This window comes from Pseudopipra pipra, chromosome 7 (genome assembly GCF_036250125.1).
Source record: "Pseudopipra pipra isolate bDixPip1 chromosome 7, bDixPip1.hap1, whole genome shotgun sequence".
NCBI lineage: Eukaryota > Metazoa > Chordata > Aves > Passeriformes > Pipridae > Pseudopipra > Pseudopipra pipra.
In genome coordinates, this window is record NC_087555.1 from 23,453,464 (window position 1) to 23,476,248 (window position 22,785).

General features: G+C 61.1%; 2 protein-coding genes across 8 annotated transcripts in view; both read right to left on the reverse strand.

Moving 5' to 3' along the window:
* The window catches only part of SPEG (striated muscle enriched protein kinase), a 39,094-nt gene extending 24,888 nt beyond the window's left edge, over positions 1–14,206 (reverse strand). For 2 of the 7 annotated variants that reach the window (XM_064661106.1, XM_064661103.1), the window contains exons 1-3: positions 13,357–14,206; positions 1,059–1,148; positions 416–797 (exon numbers count right to left, since the gene is read on the reverse strand). In XM_064661106.1, coding sequence (XP_064517176.1) covers positions 416–797; positions 1,059–1,148; positions 13,357–13,765 — 881 coding nt within the window. In that variant the 5' untranslated portion in view covers positions 13,766–14,206. Of the gene's footprint in view, positions 1–415; positions 798–1,058; positions 1,149–1,539; positions 1,575–2,659; positions 2,700–5,860; positions 6,110–13,356 lie in introns of those variants that run through there. The other 5 variants (XM_064661110.1, XM_064661109.1, XM_064661104.1 and 2 more) reach the window with 5 other exon arrangements.
* A 1,985-nt stretch (positions 14,207–16,191) lies between these two features.
* On the reverse strand, positions 16,192–21,616 carry DES (desmin). The gene is made up of 9 exons (XM_064661127.1): positions 20,975–21,616; positions 19,450–19,510; positions 19,179–19,274; positions 18,930–19,091; positions 18,713–18,838; positions 17,788–18,008; positions 17,606–17,655; positions 17,262–17,344; positions 16,192–17,136 (listed from the first exon to the last, which is right to left on the reverse strand). The coding sequence occupies exons 1-9, from the start codon at positions 21,523–21,525 to the stop codon at positions 17,095–17,097; spliced, it is 1,392 nt and encodes a 463-aa protein (XP_064517197.1). The 5' UTR covers positions 21,526–21,616; the 3' UTR covers positions 16,192–17,094.
* Positions 21,617–22,785: the final 1,169 nt, after the last annotated feature.

The following is a 22,785-nucleotide window of genomic DNA, read 5'->3' on the forward strand; positions in this document are numbered from 1 at the left end:
ACCCCTATGTGGTGGAGGCTCTTGGTGATAGAGACTTGCCAGTAGGTGTCCCAGACTGCCATGCACCTCCAGTTCCTGACACCCTAGGCTGCACAGAGTGCCATGTCTCGGTTGGATGGGAAACATCCATGGCACAGTCTGTGGGTGGGATACTGTGGCTCACGCAGTCGTGCAGAGGACACCCCCAGCCTCAACCTGGCCACAGCAGAAAGGGATCCCACCCTACATCACCCCTAGCCTCGGTTGCTCCCACCTCCTCACTAGAAACAGGCTGCCTATTGCTCAGAGTCCCCACTCCTCATCCAGGATGGCAAAGGCAAAGAAAGCCCAGGCAGAGGGGAGGAGATGGCTGCAGTGATTGGAAGGAGATGGCCCCAGCATGATGTCCCCTCCATGTGCTTCCCCGGCTACTTACACGTGGAGCGAGAGCGCCCGTCCTCGGTACAGGCTGAAGGCGCTGCCGTAGGGGTCGCTGGCCACTGAAAGGCTATCCTCCGACCCCCAGCTTGTGCCCACCAGATTAGCCCGTGATGCCCGCACTAGCGGCTCCACGCCCAGGTGCCGGACCTCGGCGCCACGTGGGGCCGGTGTGTTTGCTTGCCTTGGGGTTCCCTGTGGCTGCGGCCAGGCAGCGGGGCGGAGGTAGGGTCCCCGTGAGGGGAGGCTGGCATCTGTCTCCTTCTCCACCACGGTCTGCTGGCTGCCGGACCAGCTGGAGCGCTCCTCTGCCTGTGACAGGGCCAGCACTGAGGTTGGCGTCGTGTTCATGGAGGCGTCCACGAGGGTGTCAGACCCACCTGAAAGGAGAAGGATGAGCCGACACCAGGTGCATGTGGAGACAAGCCCAGTACCCTACTTGAAGAGGGCTGAGCCACCATGGGGTGTCCCAACATGTCCTGAGCAGCACCCTACTGCCTCAAGCCCTCTCCCCTTTGCATGGGTGGATCACAGCTCCCCCTCCATGGAGACCCTCGAAGCTGGGCCAGCAGAGGCTTTGCAAGGAGTCATGTCCAGCAGCCAGTGCTGGGTCTCTATGCCAGCCAGGCATCCCTGCTCACCCGTGGGGGTGCTGAAGGCCGTCTCATCCTGGAGATTGCTGCGCTGCGTCACCTGGGGGTCGCTGGATTCATCCTCGCCTGTCTCCGAGTCTGGGATGGAAAGGGAAAGCAGGTGGTGAGGGAACACAGAGACAGCAGACCACACTGGCACTGCCCCTTGCAGACCCACTGCCTCCAGAAGCAGGATAGCAGTGCCCAGGCAGCTCCAGGGCAGGGGCCATGACTGTGACCTGCAGGGACAAGCTGCCAGGGAAAGGCAGGACTGAGAGTGGGAAAGTGCAGCAAGGCAAAGCAGGCAGGAGCAGTGTTAGATGATGGGAGAAAGGGAGACAGTGACAATGATGGGAATGCAGCTGGCAGAGGTGGCATGGGGATGAAAAGGCAGAGCAGGGGGATAATGGTGGTGATGGGGCAGGGTGGCAGGCTGGGGCACAGGGCCCACTCTGGGTACAGAGCTGGCATCAGGAAGGGGTCTTCCTACCGTAGCTTTGTTTCCTGCAGGAGCGGAAAACTTCGCTTCCATAGGGGCAGCAAGAGAGAGAGAGACATCAACACCCGGTTATCGGCCCGGCCTGCAGAGACGCGGGGGGCAGCAGGGAGGGCTCTTGTCCCCAGCATTTCCCCACCATGTCTCCAGTCTGCACCATATTCACTGCACGCCGCTCCAGCACTGCACAGAGACCCTCTTCGCACACGCCCTCCCACCTGTTCAGTGCACAGCACCATCCCCTCCCCACGCCACAGCCACATGCTGCCCAGCAGGACAGCCACCTCCTCTCCCTGGAGCTGCTGGCCTCACCACTGCAGTATCCATACATCGCTATGCTTCACAGGACACCGCAGCCTGGGACTGGACCTCCCAGTATGTGCCCCAGATGGGTGCTCTGAGGGTGCTGGAGTACACGGAGACACGTGTCCATGTGCAAGAAGCCTCCCTCTGGCATGTACATGTGCATCCCCTGCCCCACCAGTGCAAGTGCTGCACAATACAGCTGTGCTGTGGGGCACAGCTGCGGTTAAAAGCCAAGATGCTCAGGGCAGAGCATCAGTAAGAACCTCCTCATGGGCAGGATGTGGCAAGGCCAGATCAGTGTTATCCTAATGTCCCATTCCAGGAAAGCCAGTGCGATACTGCCTGGGAGAGACTGAGTTTCCTCCTTGCCACTGCTCAAGCTCTCGCAAGCTGCCACAACAGACACCTGCAGTAAGGAACATGTCCCCCGCCCTACAACTGCTCCCCTCCCCTGCACTGTCAAGGCATAAGGGGGAGCCACACTGCTTCCTCCATTCCAAGCCACCCCTCTGCAGCCCGGCACACCGCCAGCTGCCCCATGCACTGCCACTGCCATTGCATCAGGCTCCCCATCCTGGCCACAACAGCCTGGCAGCCCCTAAGGAAGTAGAGCTGCAGGGCCAGGAGCAGCCCAGCCTTGTGGGGAACACTATGAGTCCCTGGCTGACCAGGACCCTATTTTGGGGTTGGCAAGATGCAGCCCAGCCCTGCCTAGCCTCTGCTCGCTGCCCCATGCAGCATGGTGGAGGACCCCATCCTGGCACACTTGGGGTGGCGGGGGGAGTCGGGTCCTGGTAACTCAACGCACCATGCGTGAAGCGCCCGAAGCGCCGCGAGTGGCCTGTCTTCTGCAAAGGAAAAGAGAAGAGAGTGTTACCCATGGCAGGGCGATACGCACCTGCTCACACACGCACACTGCTGGCATGGCGCACCCGCACGCACACACCCCACCCTGACACACGCAGCGCTGCTCACACCCACAGCTGCTCACACACAGTCCGGCACAGCGCACGTGGTGCTGCTCACACCCTCCCACTGGCAGGGCACACCCGGCACCACACACACGCACACTCGCTGCACACCCGCAGGGTACCCACAGGCACACACCCCCACACGCACGCAGAGATGGATGGGTGTAGGTGGGCACGTGTAGCGCATGCCCAGCCATGCACACACACTCACATACACCTGTGCGCGCACGCACACACAGACAGAGTCCCCCTGGTGATGGCACTGTGCACCCCATCCTTGCGCCTCAGCCCATGCCCAGGAGTGACAGCCCTGGGCAGCACAGGTGCCCCAGAACCGCTGTCTGTAGCCAGCACCACCTGCAGCAAGGTCTTTGCCTGGGCTGCTGCCAAATGCCCCTTCAGAGCCACCCAGCCAGTGTGGAGACTGGGCCAGCAAAATGTCTTTCAAGCACTGGCCCAGGCACTGCCATGGGCACTGTCCCAGCCACTGTCCCCCATCCCCAGAGGAAGCTGTGCCAGTTGCAAGAGAGGCTGCCTGGCACATGCAGCACGGAACTGGCCCATCAGTGCAGGGCTGGAAGTGTAGGGGTTGTGCTCGCCCACGCTGTCTGGGCAGGCAGGTGGGACCTGAGCATGGTTTGGAGATGCCAAGAGCTCCCTGCCAACTTGGCTGCCCTCTGCGCCGCAGCCCAGGGCTGGGCACCTACTTGCCAAGGGAGGGACGGGCTAAGGGCAGCCTGTCTGCCAGGCTGTGCACCAGCATCATCTCCCAGGAAAGCAGAGGGATGGGGTGATCTCCAAGGTAGGCAGGAGCGGGAATGTGGAGTGCAGACAGGCAGGGTTGGGCTGCCAGGACTAAGCATCCTTCCCAGCCAGTCTGGGTGACAGGGTCTCCCCAGGACACTGACATCCCATGCCCTATCTCCCCAGTGTGGAGCCTAGGGCTGGACACTCAGCTGTCTTAAAGCCCTTTGTTCTGCCAGCCCCTCCTGCCCCCCATAGCTCCCAAGCAGGTCATGGACAGCTAGACCCCAGGGACAGCCAGCCACCAGGAACAGACAGCCAAGCATGGCCAGCAGTTAGTTGCCCTTGGAAGGGCAGCAGGCTCATTTTACATGTCCCAAAGCTGCTGCCACTGTAGCAGCAGCCCCTGCACATGGGCAGAATTTGGGGGCTCCCACCAGCCCCCTGCCTTCATGCAGTGCTGGCCAGAGGGCAGCGGCTGCACGAGACACATTTGTATTCAGGCTGAGCCAGGCTTCACCTCCCCTCCTCGGCTGACTGTGCTGGTTCTGGCTGGCAGCCCGTCTTCCAGGCCAGGGAAAGATAGATGAGTGATTAACTGCACCATCGGCGGATAATTCCCCCATTAAAAAATGAAAATGCAATTGAGTGCCATTATCGGGTACTCTTGTGGCTTCCCCAGGGACTGGCGCCATCGGCTCCCCATCAAATATGGTGACTGCACCCAGCAGGCCTGGGCTGGGCTCCGTTGCCCAGAGCTACGAGACCCCTCCCCTCTGCCCCACAACCGGTCCCTGCTGGATCAGGGCTCCCCACAGACTGGACCCGCCTCGGGCACACAGCACCCACCCACAGCCCATCAGGGAGCTAGCACTGGGTGATGCAGTGTCACCCCCAACCAGGAGGTGAAAAGGGGGCAGGAGCAGCTCGGGGCTTGCTGTGGGGCCGGGGTCTGCACAAAGGTGACAGACGGAGAGCAGAGGTGATCCTCCTACCTGAGATTTCATTTGCATTTGGGGTGGAGGAGCCCCAGGAGCATGCTCTGTGCCTACCCAGCCCAGGGTGGAGAGAAGAGCTGGCTGAGACCAGCACCCAGTTTCAGCCCTGCCCCACAGGGCAGCTAGGTGAGATCTTCTTCCCGTGTGCTAGACATGGATCCACCTGCTCAGGTTGGGGTCCTGCCCTGGCCCAGGTATGGGACATCCCTCACCATGGCCATAGGGCCAAGAGGAGTCAGGGGAGTGAAGAGCTCCTGGGACCATGGAGCCTGCCACCACCTTACATGTGGAGCCCAGCACCACACGGCACTGGTGCCACTTGTGACAGGCAGACAAGGAGCAGGGATGCAGCGAGGAGGAGAGGGAATGTGTGGCTTGCCTGGTGCAGAGACACAGCCACTGTGGGTGTTCTGATACTCCCCCATGCTCGGCCAGCGGTGCAGGACCCTGCCCCACCACACGGGCAAGTCCCTGGGCTTGCTGCCCCCAAGGGCGTATGGGGCAGCCAGGCTGTGCAAACCTCCCTGCCCCAGAGGGACGCCCAACACCTGGCTCCCAGAGCCCCTGCAGACCTGTATCCCCCCAGTGCATCCTGCACCCCTGGGAAGGAGCTGCGGGTGACAGCCGCTCCCTGGTCCCTTCTGGGCCACCAGGCAGGGTGACAGCGGGGAGGCTATGTGCCCGCATTGGGTCTATATGCCTCGGGGAACTGGGGCTTGGGGGCTTCCTGGAAGTATGCTCTCCATCCTCCACCCCCCGCCGAGGCCAAGTGACGTCCTTGTTCCTTGCTCGGCAGCGGAGCGTGCGGCGGGCCCGCGGAGGAGCCTTGCCTGTGCCAGGCATGCTCCTGACGCGGAGGGGATGACGCATGCAAAGCCTCGTCTCCAGCTCCGTGACCACCGGCAGCGGGGCTGGGGGGAGCCATGAAGCAGCCTCCATTTCCCCCCGACTCCAGAGGGCAGCGAGGGGAGAGAGCGGCGTGGGGGAAAGCCCCCGACGGGTGTCCCATCCTGGCTGCTGGCACAGGCGGTGCTGAGCCCCTGCCCCCTGCCCCTCCTGCCCGGGCTGGCGAGGCCAGGCAAGCAGCTGGCGGCTCTGCAAGCGGGGCTGGAGCCGGCGATGGGCAAAGCCCTGGGGAGCTCCGGCGGTAACGGCAGGGCTGGAGGAACATCCCCATCCCCATCTTTATCCCCATCTCCATCCCCGTCCCCACTAGCATCCATTCGCATCCCGATACGCTCCCGGCACTGCCCCCTCCTCCCGGCACCCGCCGGCGCGGCAGCCCAGAGCCCTTACCTGGAAACGCTTCTTCACCCAGATCTTCTTCATGCTTCTGCAGAGCCCTGCTGGCGCGGTGACGCCGGCTCAGGCCCGTCAGGACGGCAGCCCGCTCCCGGCGGGGTCCCCTCTGTCAGCACGCCGGGGGGGCAAGCGGTGCTCCGTGCATCCTCCACCGCCGGTAGCCGAGGACGGTGGAGGGAGAGGAAGGGGCTAGCCAGGTTGGGCTCTCAGAAGGGCTGGAGCATGAAGCATCACTGGAGCGCTCCTCCCTCCATCCTTCCCCCGCCTGCCTCCGCCTCCGCCTCCCCGCCAGCCCTGGCACACAGTGACAGCGGCGGGGGACAGGCAGGGCACAGGTGGTGCCGTCGTTGGGGGGGGGGGAGAGGTGCAGCTGGGGCGGGCACATGGCCTCCCCTCCTCTGGCTTTGTCTGTACAGCACCCAGGACTCCGAGTCCCTTGCCAGGCAATGTGGCTGTACCACTGTTCTCCATCCTGCCCCACAGCTTGGGACAGGGGTTCTTCTCTCCTAGGACACAGACCACCACTGCAACTCCCACATGAAGGCCAACTGGAATAGCAACAGCACAACACACCACGCCAGCACTCCATGTGCTACCTCCAAAGTGTCCCCAAACAGGGCAGTTTCACTGCCACAGCTGCCACAACCCTGCACCTATCAGCACAGCCACAATGTGCTATGGCACTGCCCAGCCAAGATCCAGGTTTGCCATCACTCTGCCAGCCTCCACGCAGTCCCCCACATCTTCCAGTCACTGGCAATGCAGAAAGATCCCCTTACCAAGACAGGTGTGGGTCACAGCGCTGCTGACCTGCTTGTATGTGACAGGAGCTAATATGGGCACAGTCTTTCACAGCAATCCCCCTGGCAAACCACATGGTCTCCAGCCCCAAGCACCCAGTGCTCTAGGGCAGACCTGCCCCCCAGGTGCCTCAGGGCCCACACAGGATGGCAGGGCTGGGCTGCTCAGCCCTGGGGTAGCATCACTGCTTCGTGGCTGGGGACACAATCTTGACCAGGGAAGGTAGGTTGTTCTCCCTGTCCATGTGGCATGACACACCCAAGACATCCCCTTGTGCTGGGGTGAGGACCCACAGCACAGCTCAGAGCCAAGAGTGGGTGCCCAGGACTGAGCTGTGATGGGGCTCCTAGGATGTGGGCAGAAGCTGTGGGTGGGAGTCCCCAGTGAGGCTGGTCAGGGCCATTAAGACCTATTAGTGCTCCTGGGGTGCTGGCACACCTTCCCTAGCTGACTGTCCCCACCCCTGCTGGCCTATCCCTATTCTCTGGGTGATGCTGCAAATAGGACAGAGGGGCAGTTTCAGCCCCACAGGGTCTGCCCTGCCTGCCATGCCACCCACAGCTCTTGGTGCCCCACGGCTCAGTGCCCTGCCTCACCAACTCACCAAACCCCACCATGCTCATCAGCCCCCTTCCCAGGCTCCTGGATAGGCTGCCAAGGTCCCAGCCCCATCAGCTGTTTGTGCTGCCTCCTCCCACTGCAGAGGATCCATGGGGACACTGCTGGAGGCCTCCCCACCCAGTGCTTGTCCCCATGCTGTTCACCTGTCCCCTGGGGAGGCAGCCACCCCACAAATGGCTGCACATAGGCATCACGCTCCCCGTGATCCTTGGCAGCGCTGGCAGATTTTTTTCTGCTTCCCCTCCCAGCTCATGACTCCAAACGTGAGGCTTTTCATGACTCCATAATAACTTGCAAATTACCCAGTACAAAAGTAGCTGTTTATACAACATTTCTGTCAGTCCCACAATTCGAGTGATGCTGCGGGGTTTCCGTGGAGACCCTGCACGTCAGACGAGTCCTACAAATGCCAGAACTGGCATTAAGGGAATCTCTTGTCAGAGCCAGAGGTCTCTGCTGGGCTCCCCAGCATTGGGGACAGAGATGGGTACCCCTGAGCCAGGGCCAGGTAAAGAGGTGAATTATGGGGCTCATGTCTGTCAGAGTACCTGCACCCAGGGTTTTCCTGCCAGGTGCTGTCACCCTGGCTGTGCATGCCTGTGATCCTGATGCATACCCACAGAGCCTGTGCCTTTTTTTCACACTCCAGTGGGATTAAAAGCCTCATCAGGGATGCTGGGAAGAAGCACCAAGGCTTGTATTTGGCACATGGTGGTGCCAGGGCAAGGGTGCTGTCACCACAGCACCCTCAGGTCCAGCCCCAGTGCTGGCCCCAGGGAGCGACCACCTGTATCCAGCCAAAATATGGTCACTCTTGTATCCTCCGACTGACAGATCTGCTGCCTCATTGGCCACGGCTCCTGGCTGGCTGGGCACAAAGCCCTTCCCTGCAACTGTGGCTCTGTAGCCATCCCTCAGCAAAAGCCTCAGGAGTGACTGGTCTGCCCCAGAGATGCTGCACTCCTGGGAATAACTGGGTCACCTCCAAGGGGCTGTGCCAGCTGCAGGGACCAAAAGTCCTTTCCAGAGGCAACAGTACCTGCAAATCCCTGCTCCAGGGCAAAGCCAGAGTCCGCAGAAGGGGTCTTTTATGGGAGGTGATGGCTGCCTGCACCCAGGGCAGCCCCTCTGCCCTGCCCCAGCCCGCGGGCAGCCCTGACACTGCCCTGCTCCTGTGCAGGTCAGGGACATAGGGCAGGGGATGGGAGCCAATGCAACCATAACATGGACAAGAGGCAGAGCTGAAGCAGGTCACCCGTTGCCACCCAGCTCCAGCTTCACCCACTGGACACGCATTGGCCCTGAGCAAGGCAGACAGCAAACATTTGCTCAAAATGCAGAATCAATTCCACTGTTCCAAGAACCGAAGCTCTCTATGCCTTGCTGGGCCTCTTTGGAGCCCTGCATGTATCCTGATCCAGCACCACATCTCCAGCCTGGCACCAGCGCCCGGCCCCAGCCAGCAGCCCACTTTTCTCCGTGCTTGAATAATTGATGTTGGTGTGTGCATGCAGCATCTTGGGTAGGAGGAGATCAGGGCATGAATCTTTCATGCATTTGCACCTTCCGGAGCTGCTGGGGATGGTCTGCAGGAGGAGGTGATGGGAGCCTGGGAAGGTGGGGACCATCCCCAGTCCTGTCCCCAGGGGAAATAAGTACAGCAGCAGGATGTCCCTTGTCAATGGGCAGGGCAGCACCACAGCAGTTTTTGGCCCTGGGCAAGAGCAGTACTGTGCTGTGACCCCTCTCCCAAGGGCTGGGACACCCCAGTGCCCTCCCCAGCATCACTTCCCCTTGCTGCCATGAGAATGGTTCCTGAGCACACAGTGCTTACTGCAGGCAGAGAGCACAAGGATGCAGGACAGCAACGTGACCTTGGCTTTGGGTGCCTGAACATAGAGCAGGACAGCAGAAGGCATTTCATCTCTGCCCTGCCAGCCCCACTCCCGGCATCCCCCTTGCCAGGACTGAAGGGCTGCATGCAGAGGATGGGGGAAAGCAGGCAAGAGTGCAGGCAGCAGGGTGGAAGTAACCAGCCCTTTCCCAGTGCTACCATGCCAGGGCAGTAACCTTTTGGTGTCAGGAGGCGGGAGGGGCACTGGGAGTGCTGGGAGGAGGAAAAGGCTGTCATCCCATCATGCAGTCCTGAACGTCGGTGCTATATTTACCCAACTGCAGGCCTGGGTTTCGGCCTCACGCCTGTAACACAAGCCCTGCAGCCCGCCAGAATCCGAGGGGACGGCACATTCCTCAGCAAAAATAACCCCCCAGCAGCAGGCGAGAGGGCAGGGGTGGAGGTGACTGACTGGACAGCTGCACCCACCGCCCTGCTCACCGGGGAGCAGCACTCTCACTCCACCAGACCTGGGATGGGGACCCAGCACATGTGGCCACCACATCAGCCCCCTGCCCAGGTGGCTGGGGGCAGAGCTGGGAGCTGCTCTGGGGCAGCTGGCATTCGACATGGGCATGGCACCACAAAGTATGGGACTAAAATTAGGCACTGAGATAAATGGCCAGAGATGCCGAGCCATCGGGGATACTCTTATCACAGCCATCCCCAGTGGGGTTCATTGTCATCGCCATGGACCACCAGCTGAAAAATAATGCCTACACTGTCCCACTGTAACTCCCTGCACAGGAAAGGGCTTTGCAGGGCCACCACACACAAGCAGCTCCTGCCCCCAAATCCAGGCGGGTGCAAGCTGTTCCTTGGGCAGAGGAAAGGTTCCAAGGCAGTTTGATTGCTGAGTCCAGGTGGAGGCAAACAGAGCAAGACTCTGCACTGGGAGCCCAAGATGGACACATCCAACCTTGAAACAAGAGGCAGCTTGGATGGGGAGGATCAGGCAGTGCTGGCACAGTGAGGGAGGGCTGGGCTCTAAAAGGATATTAGCTCAGGTTCTTAAGAGGTGATTTAATCCAATTTACAGGGAAAAAATTCAGAAGATACAGCTGAGAGGTGATAGAGGCTTTAACAAGCCTTGTGGCAGTGGAGCCATGGTGGGGACCAGGGCTAGCTGGAAGGGTGTGGAAGGAGGATCTCTGAATGGACCTGGGAAGCCCCTGGATCAGCCTGGTGCTGGTGTGAGAAGGGTCAATGCACCCTACCTGCACCCATGGAGCCAGGGCATGAGGGAGAACCTGCAGCAGGAGAAGGACAGAGCAATGGGACAAGGGGAAGACGGCATGGTACAGTGGGGATGGTATGCCCCTGGTAGCCCCTGCCCCTGGCTGTCTGGACAGCCCCACACATGTGCTCCCCACTCCCCTTGCCGAGCACTGACGCACTCAGGGAACCTGGGAGAAGAGCGGGAGAAAATCATTAGTGGGGTGGAGCGACAGATTCAGGGCAAGAGATTAGAAGAGCTAAATCGGGCTTGTGTGAGCAAGGGGGACTGCTGAGCTGGTGCAGGAGGAGCTGCCAGGGCTGAGTGCAGAGATGGGCAGCATGGAGCCCCCCTTAAGCCACCTGAGCCACCCTGGGGAGAGCTGATGCTGGCCCCAGAGAGAGCTGCAGCCTGGCCTGTGCACCACGGAGAAAAGGGGGAGGACTGGACTCTGTGCCCACCAGAGACCACAACCCATCAGAGGCAAATGGAGCAAGGGCATCCCAATACCTCTAGACACAGGGGATTGAGACTGCAAGTCCAGAGAAAGACTTCATCCTGCCTGGGGACCTTGCACACATTTCCCTTGCCCCACAGCTGGCTGATGACCTGGCTCACAGAGTGCCCCAGGGAGCAAGGATGCAGTGTCCCTTCCCAGTATAAGGATAGCGGAGCCATGAGTGGAACTTCCACAATCCCTGGAGAGCTAGGTCTTGGTGGGAAGTGTGTGTAGGCCCTAAGCAACCAGGGCCTCTATGCTAGAGGCCAGTGAGCCATGGCACATGTCCCAGCAACGTGTCAGGGCAGATGGGTGTAGAGCGGTGACACAGCTCCTCTCTTTTCACACAATGACCTGTCTCACTGCTCAGCTGGTGGCAGGGAGAAAGTGGCCACAGGAGGTGAACACGTTGAGTGCCAGAACCCCTCAATGGGGCCAGGTGATAGGGCTGGACCCCCACTGCATCCCATCCATCACCTCCACATCAGCATCCAGCAGGACATGGTGCTCCCTGGGCACTGCCACGTCACACCACAGAGACTGTTCTGCCCTGGTGTGGGGACAAACCCACATTGGGGGCTGCCCTGCTCCTCACCCATCCCTGTGCCCCAGATTGCGCATAGCACCAGAGGCATCTCTGCCACAGGGCTGGTTTTTTGGGTGCCTGTTTGCTCAACGGTGGTGCGTCCACGGCCAAGAGCCTGCTGGGAGGAGTGCCCATGGCAGGGTGACATTCACACTGCACGTTAGGCAATCCTGGCTGCTCGGTCCCTCCCTCAGCTGTCCCAGAAAGGCGGTGGTGAGGGCCAGCAGCTGGGAATTGGGAGCAGGGATGAGTGCGTCAGCACAACGGGAACGGGCACCTGGGGAAATCAGACTGGGCCATGCTGCTGGGCAGAGGCAGTGAGGCCCAGGCTGGTGTGCCCATGGTAAGGTGCAGCTGCACACCAGAGTGTGAGAACAGGGTGATGCCCTGCTGCCCCACCCCTGGGACAGTACCTGTCTCCCATTCTGCACACATCACACCACACATCCGACTGCACGGTGACACGATTCCCAAAGGTGTGATGTACAGTCACTCTCTGCAGATCCACTGCAGGGCAGGACCCCTCTTGCATGCTTCTCCAATCCTCCTGTTATCCCACCAGGCTCGTGAGCAGCACATACATCTTCTTCCATCCTCCAAACACCACTTTTCCAGACTCCTGGCTCTCAGAGCACAATACCTCCTATTCCTCCAGTGCTCCTCTTCAGCACTGCCAGCATTCCTTCTGACCTGCCACTGCCATCCAGTCCCCCCTCAAGGGGCAACATCTCTGGTGTGCCTCCTGTGCTGCAGCTCCTTCCCTGGAATCTCAGGGCTCAGCGTTGCTTTCCTCAATCCATGCCCTCATTGTCCCCGTGCAGGCAGCTCAGCTCACATTTCAGAGCAGTGCCACCAGCCTCCACATTTCCCAACACTTCAGTGTCTCAAGCAGGTTGCATCCATCCTCCATGGGGAAATGGCCTCCATTTGTGCCAGGGAAGATTTAGTACTGGAACAGGATGCCCAGGGAAGTGGTGGAGTCACCATCCCCAGAGGTATTTAGAAGACATGCAGTTGTGTCACTTGGGGACATGGTTTGATGATGGACTTGACAGTGATGGGTTAACAGTTGGACTCAATGATCTTAGAGGTCTTTTCTGACACAAATGATTCTATGACGTGATTCCATGATGATGGGGCAGAGTGGGCTGAGCCCCAAACTTGCCTGGCCCCTGTACAGGATGAGGCCCACTCCCTGTCTGGCTGCTGCACTCAGGGGTCATGGTTGATGAGCAGAGGGGCTGCCACAGGGACCAGCAAATGCTGTTTAATTTTCCTTGGCTAATTAACAACTAGGTCCCGCCCACTGCAGGGCACAGGCTCCACCTACTTGTCAGCCCTGCCTCTTACCATGTTACCTCCACCCAGCTCCACCGGGGTCCCTGTTTTCCCAGTGCAGCTCCAGTGCCTGGTAAAGCTGTGATGGTGATACCACAGAAGTTCTGCCCACGGACAGCTGGTGCTCAGGGTGTATTGGGGACCGTGTTGGTAGCTGTGGTGGGTGGTACCACCAATGCCGTGCGCCCGACCCCCATACCTATCTCTCTCTGTCTCTATCTCTCTCTCTCCTCCTGCCCTGAGCAGGCTTGGCATCACATGCTCCCGACAGCTCTGTGCCCAGCCCTGGCACCCAGCCTTGCCTGGCAGTGAGTACTGCAGCCACATGCTCGCTCCAGGCTGGAGAGCCACCCCGGTGCTGCCGGCACTGGGCACCCCAGCCTGCAGCAGGGTGAAAACAGCAAAGCTCAGCAGCCCTGTCTGGCCCCAGGGCACACACTGAATCAAGAGCTTGCAAAGCACCTCTGCCACCCTCGGCAAACCTGTGCCCCCATCTGTGCCAGCACACCCGTGCTGGCAGCCACGCCACCCTTACCTTCCATGTCAATGATGGCCAGCACAGCACTGGTCATGGCTTCTCCCCGCTCATTTTCAGCGACACATGTGTACACGCCGGCATCCTCCTTCTTGCTGTCTCGGATCCAGAGGGTGCCATACTCCTCCCCACCCTGGGGCAGCTGCTCTTGGTTTCGGTACCAGCGGAGGCTGGGCCGGGGGTTGCCCACCACCACCACCCGCAGCCGGATGTCACAGCCAGTGCCGATTGCAGCGTTCTTCAGTTTCCGCACAAAACACGGTGCCGCCAGGCGAACCGGGCCCTCCTCGGGCACTCCCGGTTCCACTGTGACCTTGGCACGCTTTGGGGGGATGCCGGGGCTCGGCGGGGCTGCACGGGGCTCTCCACCATCCCTACTCGTGCCACCACGTCCCTGTGCTCGGTGCATGGTCTGCAGCTCCCTCCCTCCCACCCGTGACTCCTGTCACCCCAAACCAGCACGTTGTGCCCCTCTTCTCCCCCTGCCTGCAGTCTGGGGGTGTTGGGTGCCTGCCAGGGGCACCGGGGCAGTAGCAGCCCCCCGGTCCTGATGCTGTCTAGTTCAGCGTCTCCCCCCACAGCCTGCAGCCCAGAAGGTCGAAGTGCTGTGGGCAAGCAAGGGGCTATATTTAGGCCGGGGGTCGGGTTCCTGCTTGCCCAGCCGCTGCTCACCGAGCGCCCAATGCAGCGTGGCACTCACACCCCATGCTCTGCTGCGACCCCAAGCCCGCCCAGCACCTCGGCACCTGCTCCTTGCCAGCCTGGGTATGAGTCCCACGGTGCCGGCCGCTCGCTGAGCCGTCCCAGTGCTGGGGCCGTGGCGTCCCCCCCCTCACCCGTCCCGTCCCGCACGGCCCCCGGCGAGCTGTGCTCTCTCTGCCCCCTCTCCTGAAGTGGCAGCTGCCTCTGATATGTCACATTCCTTGGCTAGGCTCCCCTTCTCCGCGCCTGCCGCCCTGGGCCTGCAGCTCAGCTCCACTTGCAAAGATAGAAAAGGGCCAGCACCTTTCCATATTAGCAGAGAGGCTCATGGGGAACCTAGCCGACCTCCCCCTCTTCCCCTTCTCTGGCAGTGTCATTGGATCAGGGCAGAGAGAGACCCTGGTGGCATGTGGAGGGAAAGGACACCATCATACTTCCTGCAACGCGAGACCCCAGGCAGGAGCCAGCCTGAGGGGCCCCTTCGTCCCATTCCCAGCAGGCAGTAGAGGTGTCCCAGCATCCCTGATGACCCCAAATCCATCCTCCCAGGGGGCTGCAAACACAACAAGACTGTATTTCCCTCACCAAGCCCCTGCCTCACTGCCTAAGGGTAACCAGAGTCCTGGCCAGCCCTGCTTGGAGCAGGAGCACCCCACCATTTGGTTTTTGGGGCACCCAATTGGAGCTCCCACATGCTGTGCTCCAGGCAGCAAGCAGCCAGGACTATCTGTAACAGATGCTGCCTGGCCACCCCCGGGCAAGGCAGGGCTTCCCCATCTCTGGTGTGATGGCACCTGGCCCCAGCCGCCCTCGCCAGGGGCTGTAAATCTGGGTGAACAGGATGCCAGCGACATGGCACGGTGCTTCCCAGCTGCAGGCCAGCCCTGATGTCTTTGGCACAGCCCACTGCCACCAGCCCAAAGGTGCCAGCATCAGTGGAGCATCACCAGTGAGAAGACCCCAGGATGTCCCAACTTGGATAGCTGGGGCACAACAGAGTGGGATGCCTTGCTAGACCCACATCCTCACTGCAGAGTGGCTGAGCCAGCCCCAGGGTCTTTGGGACTGGAGAAGAAGCCCGGGAGAGGCCTGGAGGAAGGAAAAGGAATGCTCTGTCTCCTGCCTGTCCCCAGGGGCTGAGCTCTGTCACAGCTAGTCTGGGCCAGCGGGGAGGGAGGTGTCATCCCTCCCCATCCAGCCTGGGGACTGTCCTCGATGTCACAGGGCCACCTGCTGGAGACAGACCTTGAAATCCAACACCCCCTAACTGGGGTTTGACACACTGGCCTCTCCATCAGGGACCCCTCAGCCCTGCTGGTAGTGGCACATGCCTTGTCCTAAAACATCACTCCCTGCCAGGCCCACTGCCCTCCCTGGTATCTGCTTCCTAGCAGAGGAGTGTGAACCCTTCAGCACCTCCTGGGGCAGAACAACCCTGAATTGCTCTCTCCCATGGGATACTTGACCCTGGGTTCCCCTGCAGCATCCCCCATCACTGAGGTGAAGGATGCAAAGCCTAAACCCCCACATTCTGACCACAGGGAGCACGGCACATACATTGGGAGGAAGGTACTGGCAGGTTGAGGCTGCAGGCTGAGCCTGGAATGCAAGCATAGGGTGGTGGGTCTGATGCTCACAGGGTACCAGGAAGGAGTTCGATTTGGGATGAGGGGGGCTTTGCTTGCAGGTCAGTAACAGTGGGCAGGGCTGTGAAATGCCCCAGGCAGGTGTGGATTTGGGCAGGGCTGTCCCAGATGAGGGCAAAAAAGAGGTGGCTGTAGAGCTAAGGGCCACCAGGACATGGTGTGTGGCCCTGGGTGTGTGTGGGGGACATGGCACCATCACCGAGAGCCCCTCTAAACCTGATCAGGGCTTGACTGTTACTGCTCCCTGTCCCAGCAGGGCTCCCCCACCCAGCGCAACTGAGAAATGCACCACCACAGGCAACAAAATGCTCTGGGACACCTTCAGCGTGAGGGCCCACAGCTTTTGGGGGACCCAGCAGCCAGGGAAGAGCAGCCCAGGGAATTGCTGGCCCCTCCATCCACCTGGCCCTTGTGATGGCCCCCCCCACAGGCTACCTCCCCCCCACCCACCCTATCTCTGCCCCAGAGATGCACTGAGAGGACAGGGTGATGCTCCGCTGTTTATTTTGGCCGCCTGAAGAGTCACATAGATGTGGTGGGGTGGGGGTGCATTGGGGCGAGGGGTGGGGATGCCTGCCCTGGCCCCCCGGGCCTCTCTCTGGCTCCTCCCATTCTCTCCCCCCTCTCTCCCATTCACTCACTCCTCGTCTCTCCTATGTCCACCTACGGGTACCCTCTCGGCTCACGAGCCCAGACCCGTGCAGCCTCCGGCTGCTGGGGGTCCCCGCCATGGTGGGGGGTGGGCACTGCCCTCCTCTGCCCCACAGGCCTTTATCTTGGCCGGGGGGAGCAAAGGGCCCCAGCCCCCCTGGGCTGGGGGGGACATGCAAGTTGGGAGCCCCCTTGCTCTGAGCCAGGCAGAGAACAAGGGGCTCAGCCCGGACCACCCCTAGCTTGTCCCCATCCCTGGCATCGCCACTATGCACCTGGAGAAGCGCCAGCTCCAGGAGGACGGCAGTGCTGACAGAGGGGGATGGGTCCCCAGTCCTATGGAATGAACCCCAAGCCTGTGCCCGGTGTGGGAGGGGCCTGTGGGGGGATCCAGAACCCGCTGCTGGGACCGTCCAGCTCTCCATGGAGCTGGTCCAGGCCACCACCTGCTCCCCCCAGCCCCTCCTGCCTGTCCCCTCCCTCCTGCCACCCCCCTTCGGCCCTGGCCTGATCCTGACACTGGTGTGGCTGCTGTGAAGCTGCGAAAGCAGACCAAGCCTTTTGAAGCCAAAGGAGAGAGCCCAGGGGGTGTGGGGGGCCCAGAGGCGGCTGCATGGGGAAACCCCTCAGGCAGTGCCAGGGGATCACTGAGGGGCGAGGCAGGGGGGCAGGAGGGAGGCATGGCGGCAGGACGGAGGCAGGGACAGAAGGTGCCAGTGGGCTGCTGGAGCAACGTCCTCTACAGCACTTCATGCTGCTGCTGGGTCGCCTCACTCACCACCTGTGGGAGAGAGGCACTGTGAGTTGCCGTGCCACAGTAGAGCCCAGAGTGCAGGAACAGGGGTCGTGCTTGGCCCCCTGTCTCCCCACCACCGTTGGCACCCTCGGGTGCCACCCTGTGCTCACCTCCCCATCACGGGTTTCGATGGTTTTGATCATCACGGTCTTTTTGGTGTGCACTTCAGAGCCCCGCTGCTCTGGGCTGGTCTCTGCAGGGAGAGGACACAGGATAGGACCACAGGATATGTGGCATGGGAGCACAGCAGTGGGGCTGGGGCTGCTGGGGGGGCTTCAGCAGCCCTGGCTCAACCCCTCTCTCAGCTCATGGCAACACCCAAACAAGTGCCCCCACATCAGGAACTCCATGTGGCAGCTGTGGGTCCCCAACTTGCCAGCTTGGCTGCAGCCCCCCAAGAGGGAGCTTTGCCCCCAAACTGGGGACCCTGGGGGACTCATGGGGTGATGCTCACCTCGGAAATTCAGTGCAGAGGCGAAGGTCTGGTGCATGGGGATGCTGATCCTGTGGGGACACAGAGGGGAAGCTTAGTGCCAGCTAGCTCTAGCCCTCAGGTGGCTGCTCACGAGGTTGGAGCCCCAAAAAACAGCTGACCCTGCTGGTCTCCCCAGCCCGTCCTGCACCCCTGCCACTCACCGGTTCTCCTCGCCCTCCAGCAGCTTGCGGTATGTGGCGATCTCTACATCCAAGGCCATCTTGACATTGAGCAGGTCCTGGTACTCACGCAGATGCCGGGCCATCTCATCCTTCAGGTGCCGGATCTCCTCCTCCAGGCGGGCAATGGTGTCCTGGTACCCACCGGCCTCCCCCGCAAAGCGCTCCTCCATCTCCCTCATCTGGCGCATCAGCGAGTCGTTCTGGAGAGACACAGGTCTCAATAAGGGACAGAACCCAGAGGAGCCAGGAGTCACCTGGGGTGGGAGCTGGAGATGACAGGGGGTCCTGGGGAGAGCTGTGGTCAGCCCTGGGCTGGATCCAGCTGATGTGGGACCATGATGAGTGACTGTCATCCTCCATCAGCCCAGCGCTGACCAGCAGGATCTGGCAGGGCAAGCTGGGCATATCCTGGGCAACCCTAGCACCCTGGTGTCCAGGCTCCTCAGCAAAGCCATCCTACCCCAGCAGGAGGGCAAGGAGAGCTGTAGGAGCACTGGATAGCTGCCTGGGGTTGGCACTGACACACTGGTGGCTGCTGGCTGGCTTCTTTGAGTATGACTGTGTCGGAATGGAACTGTTGTGTACTGTTTGTTTGCAACCACCTTCCCAGCCTGCAACCAGACACCCTGAGCCCTGCGCCCGCCTGCCTGGAGCCTCCCAGTCTGGATCACCTTTTACAATCTGTGCCTTGATCCCAGGACTCTGTCAAAACACCTCGCAGGAGCCAGGCCACTGTTGGGGGAGGCACAGCCCACATGTGGGGTACAAGTTCCCTCATGGCAGCAACTCAGAGAGCTGGAAAGAGCCCTCCACCCCAGAGATGTCCCAGAGGTCCCCGAGCAGCCCTGGAGCAGCAGGTCCCTGCAGGAAAGCTGGGGGTCTCCCAGTGCTGCCCTCAGCTCACCGTGCCCTTGAGGGCATCAATCTCGCAGGTGTAGGACTGGATCTGGTGCCGGTACTCCAGCATCTCCTGTTTTGCTTGCCGCAGTGCATCATTGTTCTTGTTGGCTGCCTGCGTCAGGTCGTTCACCTGAGGAGAGACCAGGGTCAGTGGGCATGGCCACCAAGATGGCCAAGACCCACTGCACTGGAGCTAGCCTGGAGCCCACCACCCCCTGTACCTTGGACTTGTACCACTCCTCGGCCTCAGCGATGTTCTTGGCAGCAATGCTCTCATACTGAGCACGGATGTCCCGCAGCGCAGCCGTCAAGTCGGGCTTGGAGATGTCCATCTCCACCTGAATGTGCTGCTCCTGCAGCTGTGCCTGCAGCTCCCGGATTTCCTGGGTGGGCAAGGTGACATCTCAGGGCACCCACTCCACCCTCCCTGCCCCACAGGTGCCACTGGGAAAGGGGGCACCCCAACCAACCTCTTCGTGCACCTTCTTGAGGAAGGCGATCTCCTCCTGTAGGGACTCGATACGTCTTTCCAGGTCGATGCGTGCCAGTGTGGCCGCGTCCACATCCTGGGGAGAACACAGAGTGAGGGGTATTGGGGGTTTGCTGGGAGAGCACCAGGGCTGGAAGGTGCAAAGCTGTGTCCAGGACCATGCCATGGTGCTGGGGCCAGGCTACCGGGGGGAGATGGAAGTGGGAAGGGAGGCAGGGGTCTCACACCACATGAAGGGGACAGGTACTCACAGCTCTGAATGCAGCGAGGTTGTTCTCTGCCTCCTCCTTCAGCTGGATCTCTTCTTGGAGCCTGTGGACAGAGAGGGGAGGCTAGGGGGTTCTGGAGAAAGCCCTGTCCCTCCATGGTGATGTCCCCCCAAGCTGTCCCTTAGTCCAGCATGGCCTGGTGGGAAGACGGCAGATTGTCCTGTGTTCCTGGCAGGCAGCAGAGGGCTGGCAGGGGGCCAGGGGCTCTTCCTCTCATTCCCTATTATAGTCAACACCGGAGAGATCACAAAGGCATGAGGTCAGCTCGGTGCCATGCGTGCTGCCCCAGCCCTTATAGGGGAGAGTGACCAGCAGCTGGGGGGGATCTGGCACTAGGGGTCCAAGAGATAGCCATCAGCTGAGCCATCCCAGGGAGAGCAGGAGGACAGACAGGTCTCAGCGATGCTGTAGGATGGGGTATGGAAAAGGGACTGCTGCTGGGGGTCCCAGCTCAGGGCTGGAGATCCGGGCTTGTGCCAGGGGACGGGACATTACTGAAGGCTGCAGGCCCATGGAAAGGCAGTGGGGAGGAGATGGAGGTGCCCAGGCGGTACTGGCACATGAGGTGACAGGAACCTGACACCTGTTTGTTCTGGGCCTTGCTCCTCCCCTGTCATTGAAAGTTCCTCCATGCCACCACTCCCAACGCCCCAGCACTGGGGCTTTGCCCCATTAGGAGCATCTATGTTGTGGCTGGGGTTACAGAGGGATGCAGCAGGCTGTGTCACCCCCAGGGGATGGGTACTGGTGTCCCCAGGGCACAGGGTCCAGGAGGGAAGGTGCAGGCCAGCATCAGAACATGCAGCTCCCCCTGATCATTCGCCCCTACTGCCAGGTGTCCCATGCTGTTCAGTCCCTGGGGGTTCCTTCAGCCTGGCCACCCTTGTGGCTAATCCCCACTGGCCCCAGCTCTCTTCCCCAGCACCAGCCAGGTCCGCAGCATCCTTGGGATCTCCTGCCACTCACAGGGCATTATGGACACCCACAGCAGGCCTGGAGCATCTCTGGCCTGCGGAAGTGCTGCTTCCTCCCCTCCCTCCTTCATGTCCGGAGCTGATGGAGCACCCTCCCCAGGTTATCCTCCCCCTCACTTCCGCCTGTCTGGCTGCCTCTGTCTGCTCATCTATCCCACAGAGCTCAGCTCACTCATGGGCTCGCCAGCCCTCCCTGGTGTGAGCAGAGATGGGGACCCCATGGTGAGGTGCACTTCGATCTCCCTTCTCTGGGTGTCCTGTGGCATCACAGCCCAGCCTCAGCTCCACCGTAAGGGAGGGCATAGGGACACCCCTACTACCAGAGCCGTCCTGCCCACTGGGTGCTGCCTGGGCATCGGGACAGGGGTCAAGGGGAACAGAGTAGTGGGGACATGATAGTCTATGAGCATGAGGCACAAGGATGACAGTAACCACCAAAGGGGCTGTCAGGGCGATCTCTGCCACCACCCATCCCTGGGGATAGAGATGCACAGATGGATGCCCGCAGGGACACTCCAAGGGCCCCCACTCACTTCTGCTTGAGCTTCTGCAGGTCATCGAGCAGGTTGTCGCGCTCGACCTCCACACGAGCTCGCTGGTTGGTGAGCAGGTCCACCTGGCGCCGGAGCTCCCGCAGCTCCTCCTCATACATCTCAGCCACGCGAGTGGGCTCCTTGCCCCGCAGGCGGTTCACCTCAGCCACCATGAGGGCATTCTGCTGCTCCAAGAACCTCACCTTTTCAATGTAGTTGGCAAAACGGTCATTGAGCTCCTGCAGCTCCACCTTCTCATTGGTGCGGGTCTGAAGGAACTCCTGGTTCATGGCATCGGCCAGGCTGAAGTCCAGCAGCTCGCCGGCACCTTGGTAGGCACTTTGGTAGGAGCGCAGGGGCGTCACGCGGGTGGTGCGGAAGCTGGACAGGCTGGGGACGGCCGAGGTGCGGGACACCTGGTAGACGCGGGAGGTGACGGAGCTCCCGCTGCTGCCCTTGCTCCCGAAGGAGGCACGGGGAAAGACCGGGGAGCCGCCGAAGGTGCGGCGGTAAGAAGAGACCCGCTGGCTGGAGGAGTAGGACTGGCTCATGGTGGTAGCGTGGGTCGGCGAGGCCGGAGCAGGGAGCAGGCGGCGGGGCTGGCGAGCGGCCGGCAGCTCGGAGAGGCGTCAGGAGGGGAGCTGCGCGCCGCTATTTGTATCCTGCTGACATCACCCGCCCCTCCTGCTGCCGGGCAGCTGGGGGATGCTGCTGCGGGGGGGATGGCCACCAGCCTCCGCCCACTGCCCCTCACCTGCCCGCACCCCCTGGCAGACAAGAATGATACAACGACACCCATGGACCCCTGAGCACCGCCAGAGTCCCCTGGAGCCTTGACTCCGGCCCCCAGAGCCTTGACACTCTGCCCTGTCCCTGGGGGTGTGAGGAGAGTTAACTGGGGCAGGCTGATTGTGACCCCCCTATCAGGGTGCAGTGCCACCCACGAGGGGCCCAGACAGACAGACAGCTTAGGTGGGTGCCACGAGGGAGAGAAGGGGACTCGGACCCTCACAACAAACCCTCACTTGACACTCTTAAGCCATTCCTCATGACTGCTAGCCATGGTCCCAAAATTGGTCTTGAGCACCCCAAAAGGCCTCTGATGATGCCCTGACCCACCCCCTGTCAAGAGTACCAGGGGTGCCCCCAGCTCTCCATGTGGGGCCAGACTCCAGCCCCCCAGAGAGTGAACAAGGAAGAGCCCAGGAGAGGGGTTGATGTGGGGGGACTCCTGCCCTGAGTGTGCTTGTACAGACTCACCACCCCAACTCCCTTTCTGACATGGGGGGCTGAGCACTGGCCAGGGTCTGGGCACTTTTGAGTGCTGCTGAGTGACCCCAAGCAGGTGCTGGGTCTGAGCCCCAGTGACGGTGACGTCAGCCCCCTGTCCTTGCTCAGGCACATTCCCAAAGCAGCAGGCACCCAACCAAAATAGCCTTCCGAGCTCATACTCATGGGGCGTGGGACATACATACATGGTATTTATAGCTGGGTGCCTCCCTGTTAACCCTTCTTGCTCCAGGCATGTGGAGAGCACAGCTGGATGGGGACCCTGCCTGGAGCAGCTCCAGGCCCTCTCTGGCCCCCATCACTCTGAGAGCAGAACAAGGTCCCCAGGTTATCCCGAGGCACTGCAGGCTCTGTCCTGTCTCCTCAGTCTTCCTCTTGGCCAGAAAGTACACTGAGGATCAGAAAGCCCAGCCTATCTCTGCAAAAATTCACAGAATGGGGAATTACCCTAGTCCTGTTTAGGCACCCCCACAGCTTCCCACTTCCTGGATAGATGGTAGGCCAGATCAGGGAACCCCAGG

Bases quoted from the DNA above. Each gene is read 5' to 3' on its own strand.
- DES (XM_064661127.1), bottom strand. From the start codon at position 21,525: ATGAGCCAGTCCTACTCCTCCAGCCAGCGGGTCTCTTCTTACCGCCGC. The intron at 17,656-17,787 runs GTGAGTGGCAGG...GTGTCCCCACAG, and splicing joins CTGGAGGGCGAGGAGAACCG to GATCAGCATCCCCATGCACC. The intron at 17,345-17,605 runs GTGAGCATCACC...CTCTCCCTGCAG, and splicing joins CTCTGCACTGAATTTCCGAG to AGACCAGCCCAGAGCAGCGG.